General features: G+C 50.5%; 1 protein-coding gene across 5 annotated transcripts in view; it reads left to right on the top strand.

The window, feature by feature from the left end:
* The first annotated feature begins 3,159 nt into the window (after window positions 1-3,159).
* Window positions 3,160-18,966, top strand: part of CYFIP2 (cytoplasmic FMR1 interacting protein 2) — a 53,180-nt gene continuing 37,373 nt past the window's right edge. For 3 of the 5 annotated variants that reach the window (XM_032702872.1, XM_032702873.1, XM_032702869.1), the window contains exons 1-10: window positions 3,160-3,302; window positions 5,533-5,596; window positions 9,974-10,114; window positions 12,127-12,216; window positions 12,295-12,372; window positions 15,203-15,304; window positions 15,812-15,993; window positions 16,294-16,390; window positions 16,689-16,817; window positions 18,055-18,159. In XM_032702872.1, coding sequence (XP_032558763.1) covers window positions 9,998-10,114; window positions 12,127-12,216; window positions 12,295-12,372; window positions 15,203-15,304; window positions 15,812-15,993; window positions 16,294-16,390; window positions 16,689-16,817; window positions 18,055-18,159 — 900 coding nt within the window. In that variant the 5' untranslated portion in view covers window positions 3,160-3,302; window positions 5,533-5,596; window positions 9,974-9,997. Of the gene's footprint in view, window positions 3,303-5,532; window positions 5,597-9,537; window positions 9,556-9,973; window positions 10,115-12,126; window positions 12,217-12,294; window positions 12,373-15,202; window positions 15,305-15,811; window positions 15,994-16,293; window positions 16,391-16,688; window positions 16,818-18,054; window positions 18,160-18,966 lie in introns of those variants that run through there. The other 2 variants (XM_032702870.1, XM_032702871.1) reach the window with 2 other exon arrangements.

The raw sequence follows: 18,966 nt of genomic DNA, 5'->3' as shown, positions 1-18,966 counted from the left end.
TCTGGCTTGCTGCCCTCATCATCCTTGGAGGAACCAGGGGTCTGTTGAGCTTGAGGACATTGCTCTTTAGTAGCAGCAATATTGCTCTGCTAGGTGATCTGACTGAGGTTATATTTATATTTGTATATGTGTAATATTTATTAGCTAGAGTGTGTTGCACAAAATGATATTGTGATGTTTTATGTTCATTTTTACAAACAATAAAATTGCTGAGTCCCAACTGTGGGGTTCACTATATGTTAGCAAAAATGTAAAAACCATCCTCATGTAATTATAATCATACAGTTTGCTGTTCCTCCAAATCCCTCCTACCAAGAAGCAAACAGGCTTTTTCTGGCTTTCTGAAATATCTCTGTTCCCCAGAACTATGGCTGTGTTCTGGGATTAGATTATTATGAAGTATTCAGAATCTCTGCAAATTCAGTAATTTACTACATAATTTACTATATGGACACCAGATTTTTAGGTCTAAACATCCATTATGGTGGCTTTAAATTCTCTGAATCTTCATAAAATGGGGGTAGTAGTATTTGAGTGCTCCCAGAGGGTGTTTCCCCATGATAATTTACAGGGATCTTCAGGAATCTCAAAAGGTTAGTGCCTTACTGGGATAACTGCATGATGTCAATGCACTGTAACCCAGTCCCCTCCCACCAGAGCAGTGTCTATGGTGAGTTTAGGTGGGTGCCCTTCATGTGGCTTCACTGGATATGTTCCCCACAAAGTAGAGGTCAGAATACCAGTCTCCTGCTGCAAAGTGAGTAACCTTTCTCTGAATACCCCTTCCCTGTCTCCTTAGAAAGCATTTGCAATCTGCTGAATGTTTAAGCCACTCCACCTTTACCCGATGGAAAAGTGTTCCAGCAAGGTTGGAGGTTGTGCTTGTCCCTGTTTTCCCGCTGGGTGCACGGCTCTGCTGACGCTGCACACTTGGCTGGAGCCAAGGCCCAGAGCTCTATCCCAGCGTGTCCCCAACCTGCTGCTGTGATGGTCAGGCACAGGCACAGCCAGGCTGGCGTCCCTGCTAGGAAAAGGCAGTCAAGCAGTAACCTCATCTAGAAGGAGCAGCTGATGCTTCTCAGTGGAGACCAGGGGCTGGAGGGCGGCAGAATTAGCCATGAAAACCTCTTTCCTGGGCATGTGTCAGTCACCCTGGGGAAGTGGGGGTTGTCAATACACAATTACCTTAAAATCAGGCCTGATAAAAGTCTAGAATTTCCTGAAACATTTTTTAATGAACATGTTTTTATGTGATGTTTGGCTTTGTCCCTCTCTGAAGGCTGCACTTGTCAGCACGGACGGATTCAGGTGAATGGCTCTGCTAAATCTCACTTGGCAGCCACTTCAAATTCGTGTGTATTCTTCTGTTCAGCTCCTCCCACCATCGAGTTACCTCTCCCCTCTTCCCCTCCACACAGAGCCAGCTGATGCACACACTCCCGAGTCTGTAGCTGCATGGGGCTGCTCCTTGCTGTCATACTTCCCAGCCTGCAGAGAGATCTGCAGGACAAATGCAGAGAAGCTCATTCTATTATTCTACAAGCTAAGACAACACGGAGCAGAAAATTAAAATATTATCCTAACATTAATGGAATTCCCATCACCCTGAGCCTGGCTGATAATGGGACCAGATTAAACTGTGCAAAAAAACAGTCCACAGAAGTCTTTGTTGCCACAGTTTTCTTGAACTGACCTGGTTTCACCCATGGCCTCAGAGCAATATTAGCTGTAAAATCCTTTGTGTCTGCAGTACCAATGCTCACTTACTGAATTTTTCTGCCAAGAATTAAATAGTAAAAAGAGGAATGATGGCTACAAAATGCTCCAGTCAAAGGTGAGATAGAGTTATAGATATCACAGAATCATAGAATAGTTTGGGTTGGAAAGGACCTTTAAAGGTCATCTAGTCCCACCTCCAAAGAAGAAATGCTATTCAGGAGAAAGAGAAGGGTCTACTCCCAGAGAGGATATTAATACATTTTTTCAGGTGTAGTCCTCTCCTGTAAAACAAAGATAGTTCCTAAGACTATCCTACTGCTTTTCTAGTTTGCAGCCTTTAAGCCCATTGCATCCATTCAAATCACAGCAGCAGAACTGCAGTGTAAACTGGTGTCCAAGCTTCCCTGCGGAGTCAACACACACCCATAGGGAGCAAGCTCAGCCCCTCACTAGCATGGACAACAGCAGCAGCCTCTAAGGAATCAGAGAGGTCACTCTAATCCAGGAGGGGCAAGATAGTCCAGTTTTGGCATAGGCTGATGCTCAGGAAAGGAACACTGCCAGGGCCACCAAGGAGGTACATCTAGACCTGTATCTAGACCCCCAGCAGTCCTGGGGTATCCACCAGTGTCTTTCAACAAGATAGTTCTATACAGGGCTTGTGTCAGTCACTATGAGGCAATGTTCCTCTGGAAGCTGTGAGAGGTCCAGTTTGGATTTCACAGTAGATCTGAAGAGCTGTATTAGAGCTTTAAAAAGAATTATGAGCAGAAGGACTGGAAACCTGTCCCTGAAGAAAAGTCAGATGCCAAAAATGCCAAAAGGAAGACCTTTTGGATGTGGTGCTGACTCAGAAGATGTTTGGCGCTCCAAGCAAAGGCACTGCCTTCTGGTTTTGGCCCCCAACATGTTCAGTCATCTGAGGCTCCGTATGTATTCTACACGTATATGTATTCTGCAAACAGCATGTTTGTTAAGATGGTAGGTTAAACTTAACAATGGTCCTCCGAGGGGCAGAGTGGCTGAACAACCGATACCCAGCAAACACAGCAGAAGGGAGATGGGGAAACCCAGCCGGGTCCTGCCTCCTCGGGGACCCAAATCCGCTCTGCCAGCACCAGACCTCCGAGGGGCTGCAGCAGCTGCCCCCAGCCCTGTTCCCTCCGCGCCCCGGGTGGGGGTGGCTGGCGGCCCTCCCTGACCCCGACCCCGCCGGCGCCGCGCTGCCGCCAGCCCGGCCGGCCCCGGCGGAGCGACCACCGCAGGAGGTCCCCGCCGCGGGGGGAGAGCTGCGGCCCCCCCTTCCCGGCGAGGAGGGGGATGCAGCCCCCGGCCCCGCCGCGCATCCCCCGCGCCGCTGGGGGAGGAGCCGCCCGCGCCGCTCCAGCCCCTTCCCGCGGCGGGGGCCGGGGCTCCCCCCGCCGCCGCGCCGCGCGGAGGGGCCGGCGGAGAGCCGCGGAAGTGCACTTGCTGCAGCCATTTCCTGCTCTTTGTGCGGGCGGCGCGGAGCATCCCGCGGAGCATCCCGCGGAGCATCCCGCGGAGCATCCCGCGGCGCGGAGCATCGCGCCCGCCGAGCGCAGGTGAGCGGGCGGGGGTGGGCGCGGGGCTGCGCGGGGGCTGCGCGGCTTCACCCCCTGCCTTCCTTTCTTCCTTCCTTCCTTCCTCCCCCCTCGCCGCCGAGCGCGGTGCCCCCGCCGCCCCGGGAGCGCGGAGCGGGGGCGGCGGGCGGGGGGCAGCGGCGGGGCAGGTGCCGCCGCTCCGGCAGCGGAGGGCGGGCGGGCGGCCCGGCCGGGCCGGGATGTGCGGGATGTATCCCACAATCCCTAGAGCTACCTGCGGCGCTCAGCCTGCCCGCAGCCGCGGCAAAGCGCCGGGGAAAAAATAGCGCAAATCCCTCTCTTCCCCCCCGCCCATGCCGGCCCCGCGCCCCCAGGACGTGGGAAGGGGCCGAGCCCCCGGGCCCGCGGGCGCTGCAGGCCCCGCCGTGGCAGCGGGAGCCCGAGCTGGGGTGGCGGCGATGCTTGGCGCGGGGAGAACGGGGCGCGGAGGGGATGGCGATGATGATGATGATGATGATGGAGGAGCGGCGGCGCGCAGCGCCGGGCTGGCGGCGGGGGGCGGCCCCGGCGGGGGCTCCGGCCAGCTCCCGGATCACCCGTGGCGTGGAAATATGATGTTCCTGGGGGAGGAGGGGGATGGAGGCAGCGAGGGAGGCTGAGCCAGCGCTGGGAGCGATGGCTGGAGCGGCGCCCGCAGGTTCGGGCCGTGGCGCGGGTCGGAGCCCCGCAGCGCCGGTCCCCGCGCGTGGGGCCGGGCAGCGCTCCTTTGTGCTCAACTTTACACCCCAGACCGCTGGAAATGCCTCGTGCCAGCCCAATCCCACCGGGCGGGGGGTGGAAGGGATGGATTCCTCAGGAAATTTCCGTGGTTTGGAAGGACCGGGAAGGAACGAGGAGGAGGAGAAGAGGCGCACGCTAAAGCCTCCCTGCGTGCCCGGGGCTGTTTTGGAGAAGGGGGCAGGGTGGTGGTTGTGTGTTGCTGTCAGAGGACACTGCCAGCAGTAGAGCGTGGCCCCCTCTGCCATCTGCCGCTTTCCACGGGGGGTTCCTGCCTGGGGGCTTTGGATCACAAAGATCTCAAAGAATTAGGCTGAGTCGCTAAAGCCTCTGCACCCCTCCTGCCCCGAGATACCGAAACAAAAATCACCCTCATGTTTTGCATGACGACAGTTGTCTGGGGTTAGTCACAGAGATGGGTGACGAGCCCAGTATTCTGGTGTCACAGCCATATAATTCTATGGTAATTCTCTGCAAAGGATAATTCTTTTCTCCTTTGTACAGTTAATTGTTATTAATGAAGCCTGGGAAATATGCAAAATCTTCCGTTTTCTGACCAGGCTCTCTTGAGCAAAGCAGAATATGCTGATTTCATTATAATAATTTTGTTAACAAACAATTATCATCCTTGCATGAAAAATAGGAAGATTGGTTTTGGAAGATGAATATCTGGTCAACTATTAACAATGCTGGCCTGTATGATTTGGTTTCCCAAGAAGTGCTTTAACTGTCAGCAGTGGGGTTGCCTGTAAACTTGCTCAAAATTTTTCAACTCTATTGGAAATATAGCTTCACATACCTTCCTCTTTCCTTGACCCTCTTTCTTTGGCACCAGAAAAAAATATGATTAAGTTATTCTAAAATAAATAAATTCCAAAATAATTATGTTGCTGAAAGACAAGGATGGCACAAATGCCTGGAACTCAGCCCTAATGGAATGGCATAAAATGTAGACTGGAGATATAGCTTCAGGAGTCATGCAGTTTGGCTTCTTTTTTTAATAGGAAGGGTGATTTCATGGTTATTAGCATCTGTGTCTGTGTAGGGCAGGGGCCCAGCTCTGCCAGCCTCATTCTTCTTGGCTGTGCTTATTTGCTTCTATAAAGGACCTCCTGACTGTGGTGACAGTTGCAATTACAAGTAATTCTTAGAGCGTGAGAGAATGAGTTGATGACATGCATCCTAAAACACAGGGGGCTTCAATCCTGTGCATTTTAGACAAGGGTCAAACTAAACTTTTGCACCATGAAGTTATTCTGGACTAAAAATATGTTGGTGGCCAGAAGCATTTATCCTGCTGTTGCTGTGAGGCAGTGGGTACCAGGAACACTTTGCTCTTATGCACGTAAGACTTCACTCTGCTTGGGCACTTGTTGGGACAGGACAGTTCATGCCCACTGATTAGATGCTATTTTTGGAATAAGAGAGAGAAGCATTACTACAGAGCCAAAACTAAATTCCGTGACTTTCCCAGGTTACCCAGGGGCTGGGCATCAGAGCTGAAGAAGAATCCCAGATCCTCAGGAGGTGACGAGAAGGTTTGTCCTCCTCCTCTGCATTGCCATTTCCCCAGCAAAAGTCATTTTGCTGCTCATCTCACCCCAGACTTGCAAGACATGGACTCTGTCTGGGCAATTCCCATTTTTTCTTGCCTCCTTTCTTGCTTTTGGTAGCTACTGCAGCTCCGGTGTGACTGTCTGCTGTAGGAGCAAGCAAGCTGAAAATCCGGAACAGCCCGTGCCACTTCCCCAGAGCTCTCAGCTGTGCAGCTTTGGAGCTGAGCACACATGCATGCAACATATTCATTATGGCCTTGCTTTTAAAAGTCTTTCTTTGTTTCCCTAAGCTGCTTGAACAATAAAGTCGCTTCTGTGCTTCTTGCTGCAAAGAGAACGATATTGCAGCAATACTTCTGGGCAAGCGTTTTGGTGGGGAAGGTAGGATATGCCCTGCAAGTTCAGATATCTGGGATGTCCGTCCTTACTCCTCAAAGCCTTACTATGTTGTCTGTGAAATCTGCTGCCACAACAGTCACTGTGTCAGGAACTCTCCATTTCAGGGTGGTGGGGCCATGCCCTGTGCACAGGCCCTGCCTGACTGGCTCCCTGCAGTGTCTGGAAGCCCCAGTGCCTCTGGTATCATTTGGCTTTAGAAGGTGTATGAGATGGCCAGAGGGTTTGCAACTGAGATGTGGGAAAGCGACAGGAAGTTTCTGCAGCAGAGGAGGAGAAAGTGTGGGCAACACTGCACTCATTAGTACTGATGCTCATCAGCAGAAGGGATAATCAACCCAGTGGCAGCATCCCTGCCCTGGGATTCACTGGGGTGGAGCTGGTTTCTGCCAGGCTTACCTTCAGTTCTGCCAAAACATGTAGGACCAGAGGGACTTTGGCCTCTGTGACCAGCAGTGGGATATGGAGATGGCTCTTGGCAGCCTGTGTGGCTGTGTGTGAGTTCAGAGAGGCAGGATATGCTTCCTGCATGCAAGGGAAAGCCTCACCCTTCTGTGGATGTGTTATGACAGAAAAAAAAGCCTGTTTCTGGGCATGGTGCTGTGTTGCTCCCTGGATGGTGGAAGCCCAGCCCCATGGCCACATGTGCCCAAACACTGACACCAAACCACTGCCTCCCAGTGCAGCTGCCCCTGTCCTGAAGCCCAGGTGGTGGATGGCAGTTAAAGCTTTTTGATGAGTGTCCCCAGGGATCCCTGACTTCCTTGGGCTGGAGCCGCTTGGCTGCTGACAGATTACCTGACAGCTGCCCCCCTTGTCGCTGGACAGAGGGGAGGAAGCTGGATTTGATGGGGCAGCCCCCACGTGTTTGTGTAAGAACCTTTCTGCAGGAAGGTGAGGGAGAGCAGTGTGGGTCTGTGGTAATGGGGCTTCACCTTCTGGCTCTCCCAGGCTGCCCCCGTGGTGGGGTGACACAGTGCAGTGCCCCTTGGACCAGACAGAGCATCACTGATGCCTTCAGAGCCTTCCCCAGCCTTTGTGCAGTGCACAACCCCTCTAACTGCTGGATGCTTACAAGTGGCAGGGGACTCCAACCAAGGACAGGGCCCCCCAGCCCTACAGCCACCCCAAGGAGCAGGCGAGGGGCCACGGCAGAGGCAGATGGCAGGTCACTCACAGCTGCTCCTCTGTGGATGTTCTGGGGTGATGATCCAGGTCTGCTGGCCCTGGACCAGTAGCCCCTCTGTCACATGCTCCAGCTGTGAGGTTGCTATCTGTGGCAATGTGCTACAGACACAAGAGCCAGGGGAAGTCCTGGGTGACCACACTGTTCCCTGTAGCCTCCGTTGGTTTCCCTGTTGGGCTTAAGAAAGTGTACAGTGGAAATTAGAAGTCCCTGTAAAGACTCATGTATTAAACCCTCAAAGTCTGTGTAGTTTTTCCATCTGCATAGGGATTCTTGCAGTGCTCAGCCATGGCAAAGCATGGGGTGGGCTGGTAGCTGATTGCACCACTTGCTCACAATGCCTCGATGCTTCCTTTTCTGTTCATGCATTTCCACGTGCTGCCTCTCTTCCTCTGTTTGAGTGTGAGATCTTTAGGGCAGGGACTGGCTTGGCATCACAGCTCTGTGTGCTGCCTGGCATAGCAGGACCCTGATGCTGTATGTGGGACTGTTTCCTGGTATGGCCCAAACAGCAGCAGTAATTTTGTCCCTTGAGTTGCTGAGCTCTTTGGGTGTCACAGGGTTATTGAGGAGATGTCTTTGATTACAGTAAACTGCCTTGCACAAATGGTCTTAGAATTGAACTTACAGAGAGAAATGGAGAATGAGCCCAAACAAACAGCCACAGCCCTCAAAGCTATAAAATGGAAAGTTTTGCCTTCTCAAGCCTGAAGTGTGTAATGCAGCATGAGTGAGTAGCAGGGGTGTTGTTCAGGGATCCCAATGGTGTGTCCAGAGGTGCTGGAGGGTGGTGGTGGAGCAGGGTGGGTGGCTCCATGGGGCTGGGTGAGCTGAGCTGCGGGCTGATGGGGAGCAGCACAGGGTGCCTGCAGGCAGGCAGGGAGGAAGCTACAGAAACCTGATGTCTGGTTTTGACAGTTGCTACAATTTGTAACAGGAAACCATTTTAGCAAAGAGGGGTGAAGAAGGAAACAGAAATTTGAGCGTGGAGGGAAAAATGCTGCTTGAGATTTTGTTTTCTTCCAGGCAGTTATTTAATGATGTTTCAGCTGCGGGCGCAACCAAACCGGTTTCTCAGCTGCCTGCTACCTTGGGGAGGCATTTGTGGAGGTGGAATGGGTTTTACCAGGCTCATACATATTCTTGCAGTCCATACATGCAGGCAGCAATGATGATGAGGCACAGCAGCAGACTCATCCCTCTCATCACCCAACGTGAAACCACTCCAGTACTACACACAGAGTGCATCCCTCTTGGCAGTGGATCTTGCCGGGTCTGTGTGTGTCCATCTATGGATGTCCCAAAGCCATTGTCCTTCTGTGCTCTCAGTGCTGGAAATGAAGAGCAAACTTATACTCTTGGAAACAGTGACTCAACTGGTGGGGAAAAAAAACCTTGAGGGATTTGTAGCAGATAATTGGCTGAGTATGGGCACCCATAGAGCTGCTGTCGTGAGCGAAGGTTGTACTCAAGAAGGGAGGTTATGCTGCTGTTGTGTCTGGCTCTTGTGCAGTCACTGCTGGAGCCTTGTGTCCTGCTACCGTGTCTGCACTTCAGCAAGAGCTGCAAAAGCTTAGAGAAAAGCCAAAGAGATGATTAAAGGATTGGAAAACATGCTATGTAACAAGACAGGCAAAGAGCTTGGTCCGCTTGCCTGAGCCAAAGTGAAGGTTGCAGGGTGTTTTATTGAACTGTGTGAGTATCTTGATGGGAACTTTGATAACAGAGAGCTCTGCTGTCCTGCAGATGAGAGTGATGAGACTCAGAAGGCTCACATTTGAAACTAGACAGGCTCTGAGTGAGGAAAGAAGCACTGAGGGGGTGATTTGCTAATTGAATGACATGTCAATATTTAAAGTATTCTCTCTCTGCAAATGTTTAAATGCAGTGGGGTGTTTTTCTAGGAGACACAGGCTCTAGGTCGGGCACAGCTATTGCAGAGGATTAGGCATTAACCAGGGAAGCCCTGTGGCTGTGATTACACAAGTGCTGAGCCTGGGTGACAGTGCACTTACAGCCAAGGTGAGTGGCAGAGGAGACGAGGGACACAGAGGTTTGTCCTGTGGTTCCCAGTAGGGAGCCTGCCTGGGGTGAGCGCCAGGGAGCTTTCAGAAATGTTTCCCTTTGATTTTATTTTGTGTGCAGCTGGCACTGTTGGCAGCTCCAGAGTGGGCTGGGAGTGACAGGGGATTCCATGTCTGTGGTAAAAGCAGGGAAATTCTATTTTACAGCAACTTCTTTTTTGGCTGCTTGCAGTGCCACAGCCTTCCTGCACAACAGTCTTTCCCGTTCACCTTTGGGAGTGCAGTTGGTTGTTTACAGTTTCCAGCGCCGTTCATGTGTGTGAGAAGCAGAGCATGTGAGTGTCAGCATCTGTCATACTTTTCTAATCATGCTGCTTTGAGAGATATTCTTGATAGCACCACTTTGCATTTTGGAGGTTTCACTTGGGGCTGCTAAAGCTGCACTGCAGCACCCAACTCTTTTCTGTCTCAGATAGTTTTGCATAGAGTTAGGAGAGAAGTGCCTGGTTGGGCAGTTGTGTTCCTCTTATTCTGCATTCCTACTCTGCAGCTGAATTGTGGAAGGAGAGATGACATAGAGATGTAGGTTAAATACACAAGGAGAGGAAAATGAGATAAACTGGGATTTTTATCCTCTGCAGTGCCAGCCAGTTGTGGAGCTGGTTTTGTCCTTCGGAACTTTCCCACTCGGTCTTCTGCCTGCTGGCTGGTTGTCCTCTCTGGCTATCACCCTCTCTTTTACTTTGGATTTAGTGTGGAAACTGAAGATCCAGAACCATGACGACTCACGTCACGCTAGAGGATGCCTTGTCCAATGTGGACTTGCTGGAGGAGCTGCCTCTGCCAGACCAGCAGCCATGCATCGAACCACCTCCCTCCTCCATCATGTACCAGGTACTTCAGCCCCCAGCGGCAGCGGGGAGGGAGGGTTGTTCCTGGTGCTCATGCAAAGCATGGGGCACATGGTGCTGTGAGAACTAGCCGAAAACATCCTGGGTTCAGCATGTGTAAGGAAGTGTTCAGAACAGATCTAGCCACAAATCTGTTCCCAAGGACTTTGAAAGGAAAGCGCCAGAGATTGGTGAAAGGGATTTTTAAGGCTGAGCAAAAATGAGGACCAGAGTGCATGAATGGGTAGGAAGCAGGAGATAAGATTTGTGATAACAGCAGAAAGTTCTCGGCAATGTTTTTTTGTGCACATATTTCTGTGCTTCCTTTTTATGATAGTGCTTGCATCTAAGCAGGGCGAGATCAAAGTTCTGCCTGACTTTTTGCTACTAGCACAGCTGGAGCTGCTGGTCGGGGGAGCTGCTGGCATGCAAGGGAGGGCAGCTGCTAGAATCACTTCTCTGCCCTGAACAACCTCAGATTTAGCTGCAGCTGCACTGACCAAGCAAAGCTTGGCGTGAGCCCAGGGCACAGCTCAACCTCCTGCTTTTGGTTACACAGTGGGATGCCTTGGCTGCTTGGCCAGCCACCACACCCTGCCCTGTAGCACACACCCAGGGTTAAATATAATAGGGGGTTACTTTCTCCATCCTGCCACTCCTGAATTCATGGCTTACCCGTGGCAGTGTATAAATACACTCGTACAGTGATTGCTATGCCTTGTAGGCAGGGGTCTGGAATTACAGTATCTCTTTCAGCAGGTCAGACCCTGGGCTCATTCCAGAGCTTTAGTATCTTTATAGGTTATCAGACCCAAAGGCTGTTCTGGGCTGTTCAAATTTCAGCTCTCCCTGGAAAATCTTGATACCATTTTTTGCTTATTTCTTCTTTCAATAAATGTTTAGCCTTTGCCAGCGTGTGTAAGGCTCAGGGTCCAGCCTTATGGCACAGCCTCCTTTCAGGACCACGAGTGTGTGCACACAACTTGGCCTAAAAACCTGCTCTAAGCTGGGTATGGAGATGTTGGCCAAGCCTGTTTCCTCATCATACTCCATTTCTACATAGCCCTCTCCCCAGCTAGCCAGAAATGCCTATGCAGACTCAGCTTTTGTTGTCACGTTAGTCACACGTGAAGTCCTGGAGGCATTAAGAAGAGTAGCCCTGTGGCCATGGGTCTGTGCTCCCGACTTTCCTACTCAGGAAGTCAGTTACTGAGGTGAGTGTGGTCACTGCAGTGCTAATGCCATTGCAAGGAGCACTCTGGGTGCTTGGGACTTCTGTCTGCCCTGCCCTGCAGCAGATACCATCAGCCAGCCTGGGTGAAGGAAATTACCCAAGTGCAGAGCGTGTGAACGGGCACTCGGTGCAGAGATGCTGAGGAGCTGCTTTTCCATCCCCCACCTTCCACTGCACTTTCTTGCTCCCCTGTCCCAACCCAAAGCAATATTGCAGCTTCCAAAGCAACTATTCATCCCAAAAAGGTTTGTGCTTGCAAGAGCAACAGTAGCACTGATAATAGCACCTGCATGAGTGCTGACTTTTATATTGTTTTCCAGACAACTCATTCCCTGCCTTTTCGGTGTATTTATCCTTTGCAGTTCCAGCTGACAGGATGTGGTCTTTCCCTTGCAGCCAGGGCACAAACAGATATTAATGAGGCTGCATCTGTCTTTGAGTTACTAGGCTAAAATCCTTAGAATAATTGCTGTAGGTTTGGTCCGTGGTGTGGCTGCAATAAAGTTTGGCTTGATTTTACAAGGGTTTGTCAGTCTCAACTGCCATATTTCCACACATATAACCTGCAGGATTTCCTCTAATGAACATGTGTGATTCAGAAGCATCTCAGGGTGTATATATGAACCTATTTCAGACCTAGAGGTGCAGCACCTAAATTGTTCATGGGCTGTTCCCATTCCCCAAGACCCCTAATGATTGTGCTTTTTGCCAACACATCCCATGTTGGACCGTATCAGGTGAGCAAACAACTAACTGTATTTTAATCCCCATCTTGACCACAGGCTAATTTTGACACAAACTTTGAAGACAGAAATGCCTTTGTGACCGGCATTGCCAGGTACATCGAGCAGGCGACGGTGCACTCCAGCATGGTGAGTCTCCCGGGCACTGCCCCAGTGGTGCTAAGCCTGCAGTGCCTGCCCTGCCCCACCAACACCTCTGTCTTTCAGAATGAGATGCTGGAAGAAGGCCACGAGTACGCCGTGATGCTCTACACGTGGAGGAGCTGCTCACGAGCCATCCCTCAGGTACTGAAGCCCTTCCCAGACAGGGATGTTCCCAGAGCATGTAGTTGGTTTTGTCTTGAGCGTGGGTTAGTTTGGAGTGGAGACAGAAGACCAAAAAAAGCAAAGAAAACTAAAGCAGATAAGTTAAAAAGAAAGACCACTGACTCTCCAAATTGTCTCCTCCCCACCAAAGTTTTAACCACTCAACCACTACTCAGCAGCTGGTAGCTGTTTCAGAAGCAGGTCTGTACTACTGCCCTAGTAAAGGGCATCTGCTCTACACCCTCGAGCATATGAAAGCTCCATCCGTCACAGCTCCTAGCAGTGCTTCTCACCTCAAACACACTCCCCACCAGCTGACTGCCTTACATACATTTCCTGGTTTCATGAGCCCCTCCCTGCCCCATGAAGTGGTTGCACCTGAAGTCCCAGAGGACCAGGTTGTTTGTCTTACAGCTCCTAACAGAACTCAGCACAACTCTGGTCCAGCAAAGTGCATGGGATAGTGCTGTGTTTTGTCACTTGGGGCTTTATCCATGTCTCTCTCTGGAGAACAGGTAGGCTTTGCTTTAATTCAAAGCAATTTTCTTACCAGTTCACCATCTGAATAGTCTTCTCTCTCACATTGTGAGAGATTGAGTTTGCTTCAGGCAAAGGCAGTTTTTGGAAGTTGAGGGTAAAATCATCTGGTTTATGTCATACTTTCTTCATACCTTTGTATGGTGTCATGCAATTATATGGTATCAAGAACTACAGCTTCAATTAAAAATTTTCCCAGTGCCAAGTGAGACTCTTGTGTTGTGTGAAGAAGGGAGCCCAGGCAGGCTGGGATGAGAAGAGCAGGTCCTTTCACTATGTGGCAGTCTCAGGCTCCCCCAGACTGCCATAGAGCAGATTGGGCAGCTGGGGCAAGTTTCAGTATCCCAGTCTGCTGCACAGATTCTGGGGTGCTCTCTCTGCTTCCACAGTAGCCCCTTAAAATTGTTGAAGTTGTGTGAGGATGAATGAAGGAGCACTTCAGTATGCCAGAAACATTTCCCCAAAGGCTCTTTTTTTTTTGCTGCTGATACTTATGAAGATCCTGATCTCCCCATGTTTTTAATCATTGTCCTCCTCTACTGCTCGTTATTCTTCAATTATTCTGTAGTCCTTCACTCTCCAACCTGGATTTTGATGGCTTCATCCTGCAAACACCTACAGACATGAGTAAGGTTGCCCACATGGCTCACTGATCATGATTCAGCTCAGTCTCCTGCAATGTGAACATGTGCTGGATCCCTGCAAAAATGCCAACTGACACGTGCTGGGATGGGTGCTCTGCCCTTCCACTAACCCTACAGATAAAAGGGTTTGTGGCTCTTCCATGCCAGGAAAAAACATTTCCATGTGGTAATGTTTGTGATTCCCCAGGAAAGGTCAAACCTCAATTCCCCTTGGGTTGTACTCTGCTGATGGTCTCATGAGACCCAGCAATGGGGAGATTGCTGCTGCTGACTGGGTACTTGCTTATCTCCCATTTGTTTTGTTATGCTGTGCTGCTGTTGCCTCTCATGGTTGTGCCAATGGAAGGCAGGCTGTGGTTCAGCTGATGGCAAGACAGTGCTACAGATCATCTGTTTTAATGTCCTCCCTGCAACATTTGTGCCTCTCTGAGCAGCTTGTAGGGTCCCTGCTCTCTGCCTCATCCTCCCCCTCAGGACCTCAGGCAGTTCCACGTGTGATGGAGGGACAGACAACTCCACGGCAGAGGGTTCATTTACAGATTCACCAGATTTATCTTGGAATGACCCCTGCACTTTGCCATGGGGTACATTGCCAGGAGGGTTCTGTGCTCAGCCCCCCAGCCTGGCTACTCTCCCTGTGCTACATAAGAACAGTGGTTTTACATGTGAAGGACAGAGCCTACACCTAAAGGTGCACCACGCCTCCCACCCATGAGCTGCTTCCTCATGGCCATGGTGTGATTCTTGGGACTGTCCTGTGCAGGGCCAGGAGTTGGACTTTGATGATCTTTGTGGGTCCTTTCCAACTCAGCATGTTCTGTGATTTTGTGATTCTGCCTAACTGCAGTGTGGAACAGGGCAGGGACATTGGATTGCCCACTACAGAGAGGGCAAGGCTACTTTGGCATCTTCCCCCATGAGAAGCTGGCTGACGTGTCCCCCCGTGCCCTGTGCATCAGCTGCTGAAAGTGCACCAGAGCTGTCAGCCCCATTACAGCCTTGTGTGAGCAACAGCTGCAAACAGAACCAGAGGAGGACAGCAGGATGCATTCCCCTGCGCAGCTGGGGGTTTCCCTAAAAGTTTGGTAATGACTCCAAGTAACTGTTGGAAGTGAGATGGATGACAACTGAGTAAGTCCTTAAATTTAGCTTCCCAGGATTCCAATGATGGTGACTCAGTTCATTGCTGTGAGCCACAGGCAAGCCCACTGTTTTTTAACGGGTCAGCAACGGACCCAAAATAATCCCAGTGGGGCCATAGCAGAGCTGTAGCCTGGTGCCCTGTGTGCCCAGGGGACTTTGCAACACAAAGTCTCAGATAACTTTATGATACAACATTCCCACTGTGCAGCAAGTCCAGACTCCATACTGCCTGTGTTCTATCCCAGACAAATGCATTAGGAGACACTTCTTCCTCAGAATGCCTTTTTAGAATGCATGGTGAGAATTTAGTGTCTGAAATAGCCCCTTCTGCTTTCACGTCTTGCCATGAGAACCAGCTCCCTCTTGGGTCCCTCCATTGTCCTCAAGTGGGACTCGGTGTGAAACAAGGAGAAGATGGTGGCCACTGTGGTCCACGGCAGGGTTAGAAGCTGCTGCTGACACAGATGATTTTCTTTGCAATGCAGGTGAAATGCAACGAACAGCCAAACCGAGTGGAGATTTATGAGAAGACGGTGGAAGTTCTGGAGCCAGAAGTCACCAAGCTTATGAAGTTCATGTATTTTCAGGTAAGTGGTCAAGGAGAGAGGCAGAAATAATCTCTTACTTTGGTGCTAACATCCTAAGCAGGGCTGTGCTATCCTTGCCTGCCAGGACAGCTTGGAGAGCCCCCAAGCCCCTGATAGGTCTCTTCCTTGCAGCCACGTGAGCAGATACCTGAGACCTGTCTGAAGGAAAATCCGTGTGTCCCTTGATCAGCCCCAAAATCCTCTATACAAGTCAGGAAAGAGCACAACTCAGCCCTTCAAGTTCATGGAGGCCCAGAGCCCCCACTGTGTGGAGCTAATGGGTGGCACAGGTTCCTGTTTCTCTGGGTTGTTGGCCGATGTGAAGAGCTGATTCTTCCCCAGCACCAGCACATCTTGCTCTTCTGCTCTTCCCTGACCTCCATCCTCAGCCAAAAAATGCTTTTTTTTAAAGGAAGAAGCTGGTGGTGGGTGGAGTGGGGTCCCAGTGGTGGTGTGATGACCCTGCATGAGTCACTGCAGGGATGACCCTGTCCCCCTGCCCCCCAGCGCAAGGCGATCGAGCGGTTCTGCAGTGAGGTGAAGCGCCTGTGCCACGCTGAGCGGAGGAAGGACTTCGTCTCCGAGGCCTATCTCCTCACTCTGGGCAAGTTCATTAACATGTTTGCCGTCCTGGATGAGCTGAAGAACATGAAGTGCAGTGTCAAAAATGACCATTCTGCCTACAAAAGGTGAGAGGGGCCAAAGCAGCGGCAGTGGGGACGGGACTGCGCCTGGTCTGCACGGGGAGCGCCTGGGCAGACAGGTGAACTTGAGGAGGCTGGAGCTTGGGTTTCTGTGCTCTCCCAGGCTCTCTTTGCAAGTTTAGGCAAATCTCTGCCCTCTTGTGTTTTGATTCCCTCTTGGTAAATAGAACTGTGCTGCAGTGGGGTTTGAGGCTGTGGCACTGCAGCTCTGGCAGGGGAGGTGGGTGGTGACAGTCTCACGCTGGCTGAGTGATCCTTGGTGATGTTGGATTTCTCCCCTTCCAGAGCTGCCCAGTTTCTGCGGAAGATGGCAGACCCCCAGTCCATCCAGGAGTCCCAGAACCTCTCCATGTTCCTGGCAAACCACAACCGCATCACACAGGCAGGTCCCTTTTCTCTGAACTGCTGAACCTTTCTGTGAGTAGAGAAAAGGAATGATCTCGTCGAGGCTGACAGCACTTCAGACCAGACTGTCACAGTAGCTGTTGAGTCATTGCCACTGACTTTAATGGTATTTTGGTCAGGCTGTGTAATTCTAGCAATGTCTCCTTCTCATGCATCATCTTGGGTGGCTTGGGTACCTCTTATCATTCTACTTTTAATCCTTCAAATATGTTTCTTCCCTGGTTGCTGCTTTTCTTCAGCTCATGTCACTAATGTGGCTTCTGTTGATGTTTCAGTGTCTGCACCAACAACTGGAGGTTATCCCTGGCTATGAGGAATTGCTGGCTGATATTGTCAACATCTGTGTGGATTATTATGAAAACAAGATGTATCTTACTCCAAGTGAGAAGCACATGCTCTTGAAGGTAAGGTTTAGCCACACTTGTGGGGCTGGGTGCTTTCATGGTTTTACTGTTGTTTTAGTAAAGTGAAATTCAGGATAATGTTTCTTTTCAATTTCTTAATTTTTTGCTCCTTTGGGTTTACATGCATCCCTCCTCTGCAGAGCCAGTGTCTTATGGTCACACAAGTTGCTCCGTGGGCAGCAGCAGAACTGCTTTGCTTCCTCCTCTTTCTGTTTCCTTTCTCATCCCTGTTACTTTGTCTTTTCTGTGATACCTCAGTCCTCCCATTTCACCTCGTCTTTGTAGCTGAACAGACTGGTTGGGGCCATGGGTCAGGGATGTTCCACCCCCGTGCTCCAAAGTGATGTCTCTGCTGGGCAGTGCCATGAGCTGCTTCTGTTACTCCTATAACTTGAACCTTCTCCCACCATTTCTCTGCTATCCTTTCTGGTCTTCTTCCATATTCCCATATAAAAATTCCTTCCTCTTTCCTTTTCCTCTGCTCTTCCCCATTTCCATCTCTCTTGTTTTCCCACAATCCTTCCCAAGGTTTTTCTATTGTACATGGATGTGCAGGATCATGGGCCTGACCTGGGTAACTGTAAAGGACATTCTAACATCACCACCAACTTTGTAACCCAGAATTTTCTTCTTGGGCCCATTCCCTGCAGAAGGCAGGTCCTTCTGTGTTTGTTTTCCTGACTGTAAAGAGCCCTCAAGATGAAGATGCCAAAGTATGTGCTTGTTTGGTGTATTTGTCCTTGCTGTCAGTCAGTTTTTGGCAATGATTGCAGTCACTATTACCATAAAAACTTCATTACCATGGTGTGAGTCAGCTCAGGTTCTTTGAAGGATAATGTGGGTAGTTTGACTATCCGTAATGATTTTTACTGAATTAATGGGGGGAAAAAATCAATCCAGGAGAATGTTTTAAATCTTTATATTGTTCTCCGGGTGTAAATGTTTGGCTTTGGGTGGAGAAGACTTCTGGGCTGTTATGTGGGAGAGAGAAGGAACAAATTGCCAAAGGAAGCACTATGTTTTTGCACAGAAAACAGAAGCCATCTATTTTTTGTCCTCAGCCTACCATGTGCATCCTTGAAGATATGTGCATGTTTTAGACAGTCTCCTCAGGAGTGTCAGGTGGCACAAGAGCCTGAAATGGTCTTTCCTCATGCCAAGTGGTGGAGAACTGTCTTTGACTTGTGCTGACTTAGCTGACCATGCTAATGAAATCTTGCCTTTCCATCTTCTCCAGGTGATGGGGTTTGGCCTGTATCTCATGGATGGGAATGTCAGCAACATTTACAAGTTGGATGCCAAGAAGAGAATCAACCTTAGCAAAATAGACAAATTCTTCAAGGTCAGTGACCTGTCTGGGTGAGGCTGGAGGTTATTGCAGACCAATGGATTAGCGACCTGTACCACTGCACATGCTGCCAGCAAAAAATAAACCACAGGAATCATTTACAGGTCCAAAAAACCCCAAAGGGTTAAGGAATTATCTGGACCAAAGTCTGAGGAATGGAATTGCTGTGACCAGCCATGGACACAGAGTTGCAGCATGGGCCATGCCAGCCCTCAGTGCCAGGAAGGCCGTGGATGGGTGAGCAGTGCCTGGAGCTGGCTCTGCTCCCCTGGTGCTGGAGCTGAGGAGCTGCTGCTGCAGCTCTGCCTGCTTCCTGCCAAGGGACTGAGGAGGGGGAGGATGTGTGGGCTGTTTGGTGGGTGAGGGAAGGATGTGCCAGACTGACATCACTTCTATCTCTCTGCACATTTCTGAGGCAGGTTTGCAGTCTCTGTGATTTCAGGCCACCAGCAAACCTGGCTGGTTTGCTGAGGTCTGTGCAGGTGATGGTTGTGCTTCTCTTTCCCTCAGCACGCTGCTGAGCTGAGGAACAGAGAACACAACTGACGAACCAACGTGTGATCTGGCAGTTTTATTTCACGTTTAAAAAGTTCTCACTGTAGAACAGAAAAAGCTTTTTGGGGAACCTGTGTCAGCTAGGACTTGGAGGTGCTCAGTTTGATGCTCAAAAGGGTCACCCGGTGGTTTGATGAACCATTTTTGTCTTATCTGAGAAGTGGGTTTTGGGGAAGGGCTCATGAAAACCAGATGCTCCCAGTGGGAGGGTGGGAAGCAGTCACACAACCTGCCTCTGCCAAAGCA

Source organism: Chiroxiphia lanceolata, chromosome 15, assembly GCF_009829145.1.
Source record: "Chiroxiphia lanceolata isolate bChiLan1 chromosome 15, bChiLan1.pri, whole genome shotgun sequence".
In the NCBI taxonomy this organism is placed as follows: Eukaryota; Metazoa; Chordata; class Aves; order Passeriformes; family Pipridae; genus Chiroxiphia; species Chiroxiphia lanceolata.
Note: the sequence above shows the minus strand (reverse complement) of the source record. Positions and strands in the feature narration are given on the sequence as shown.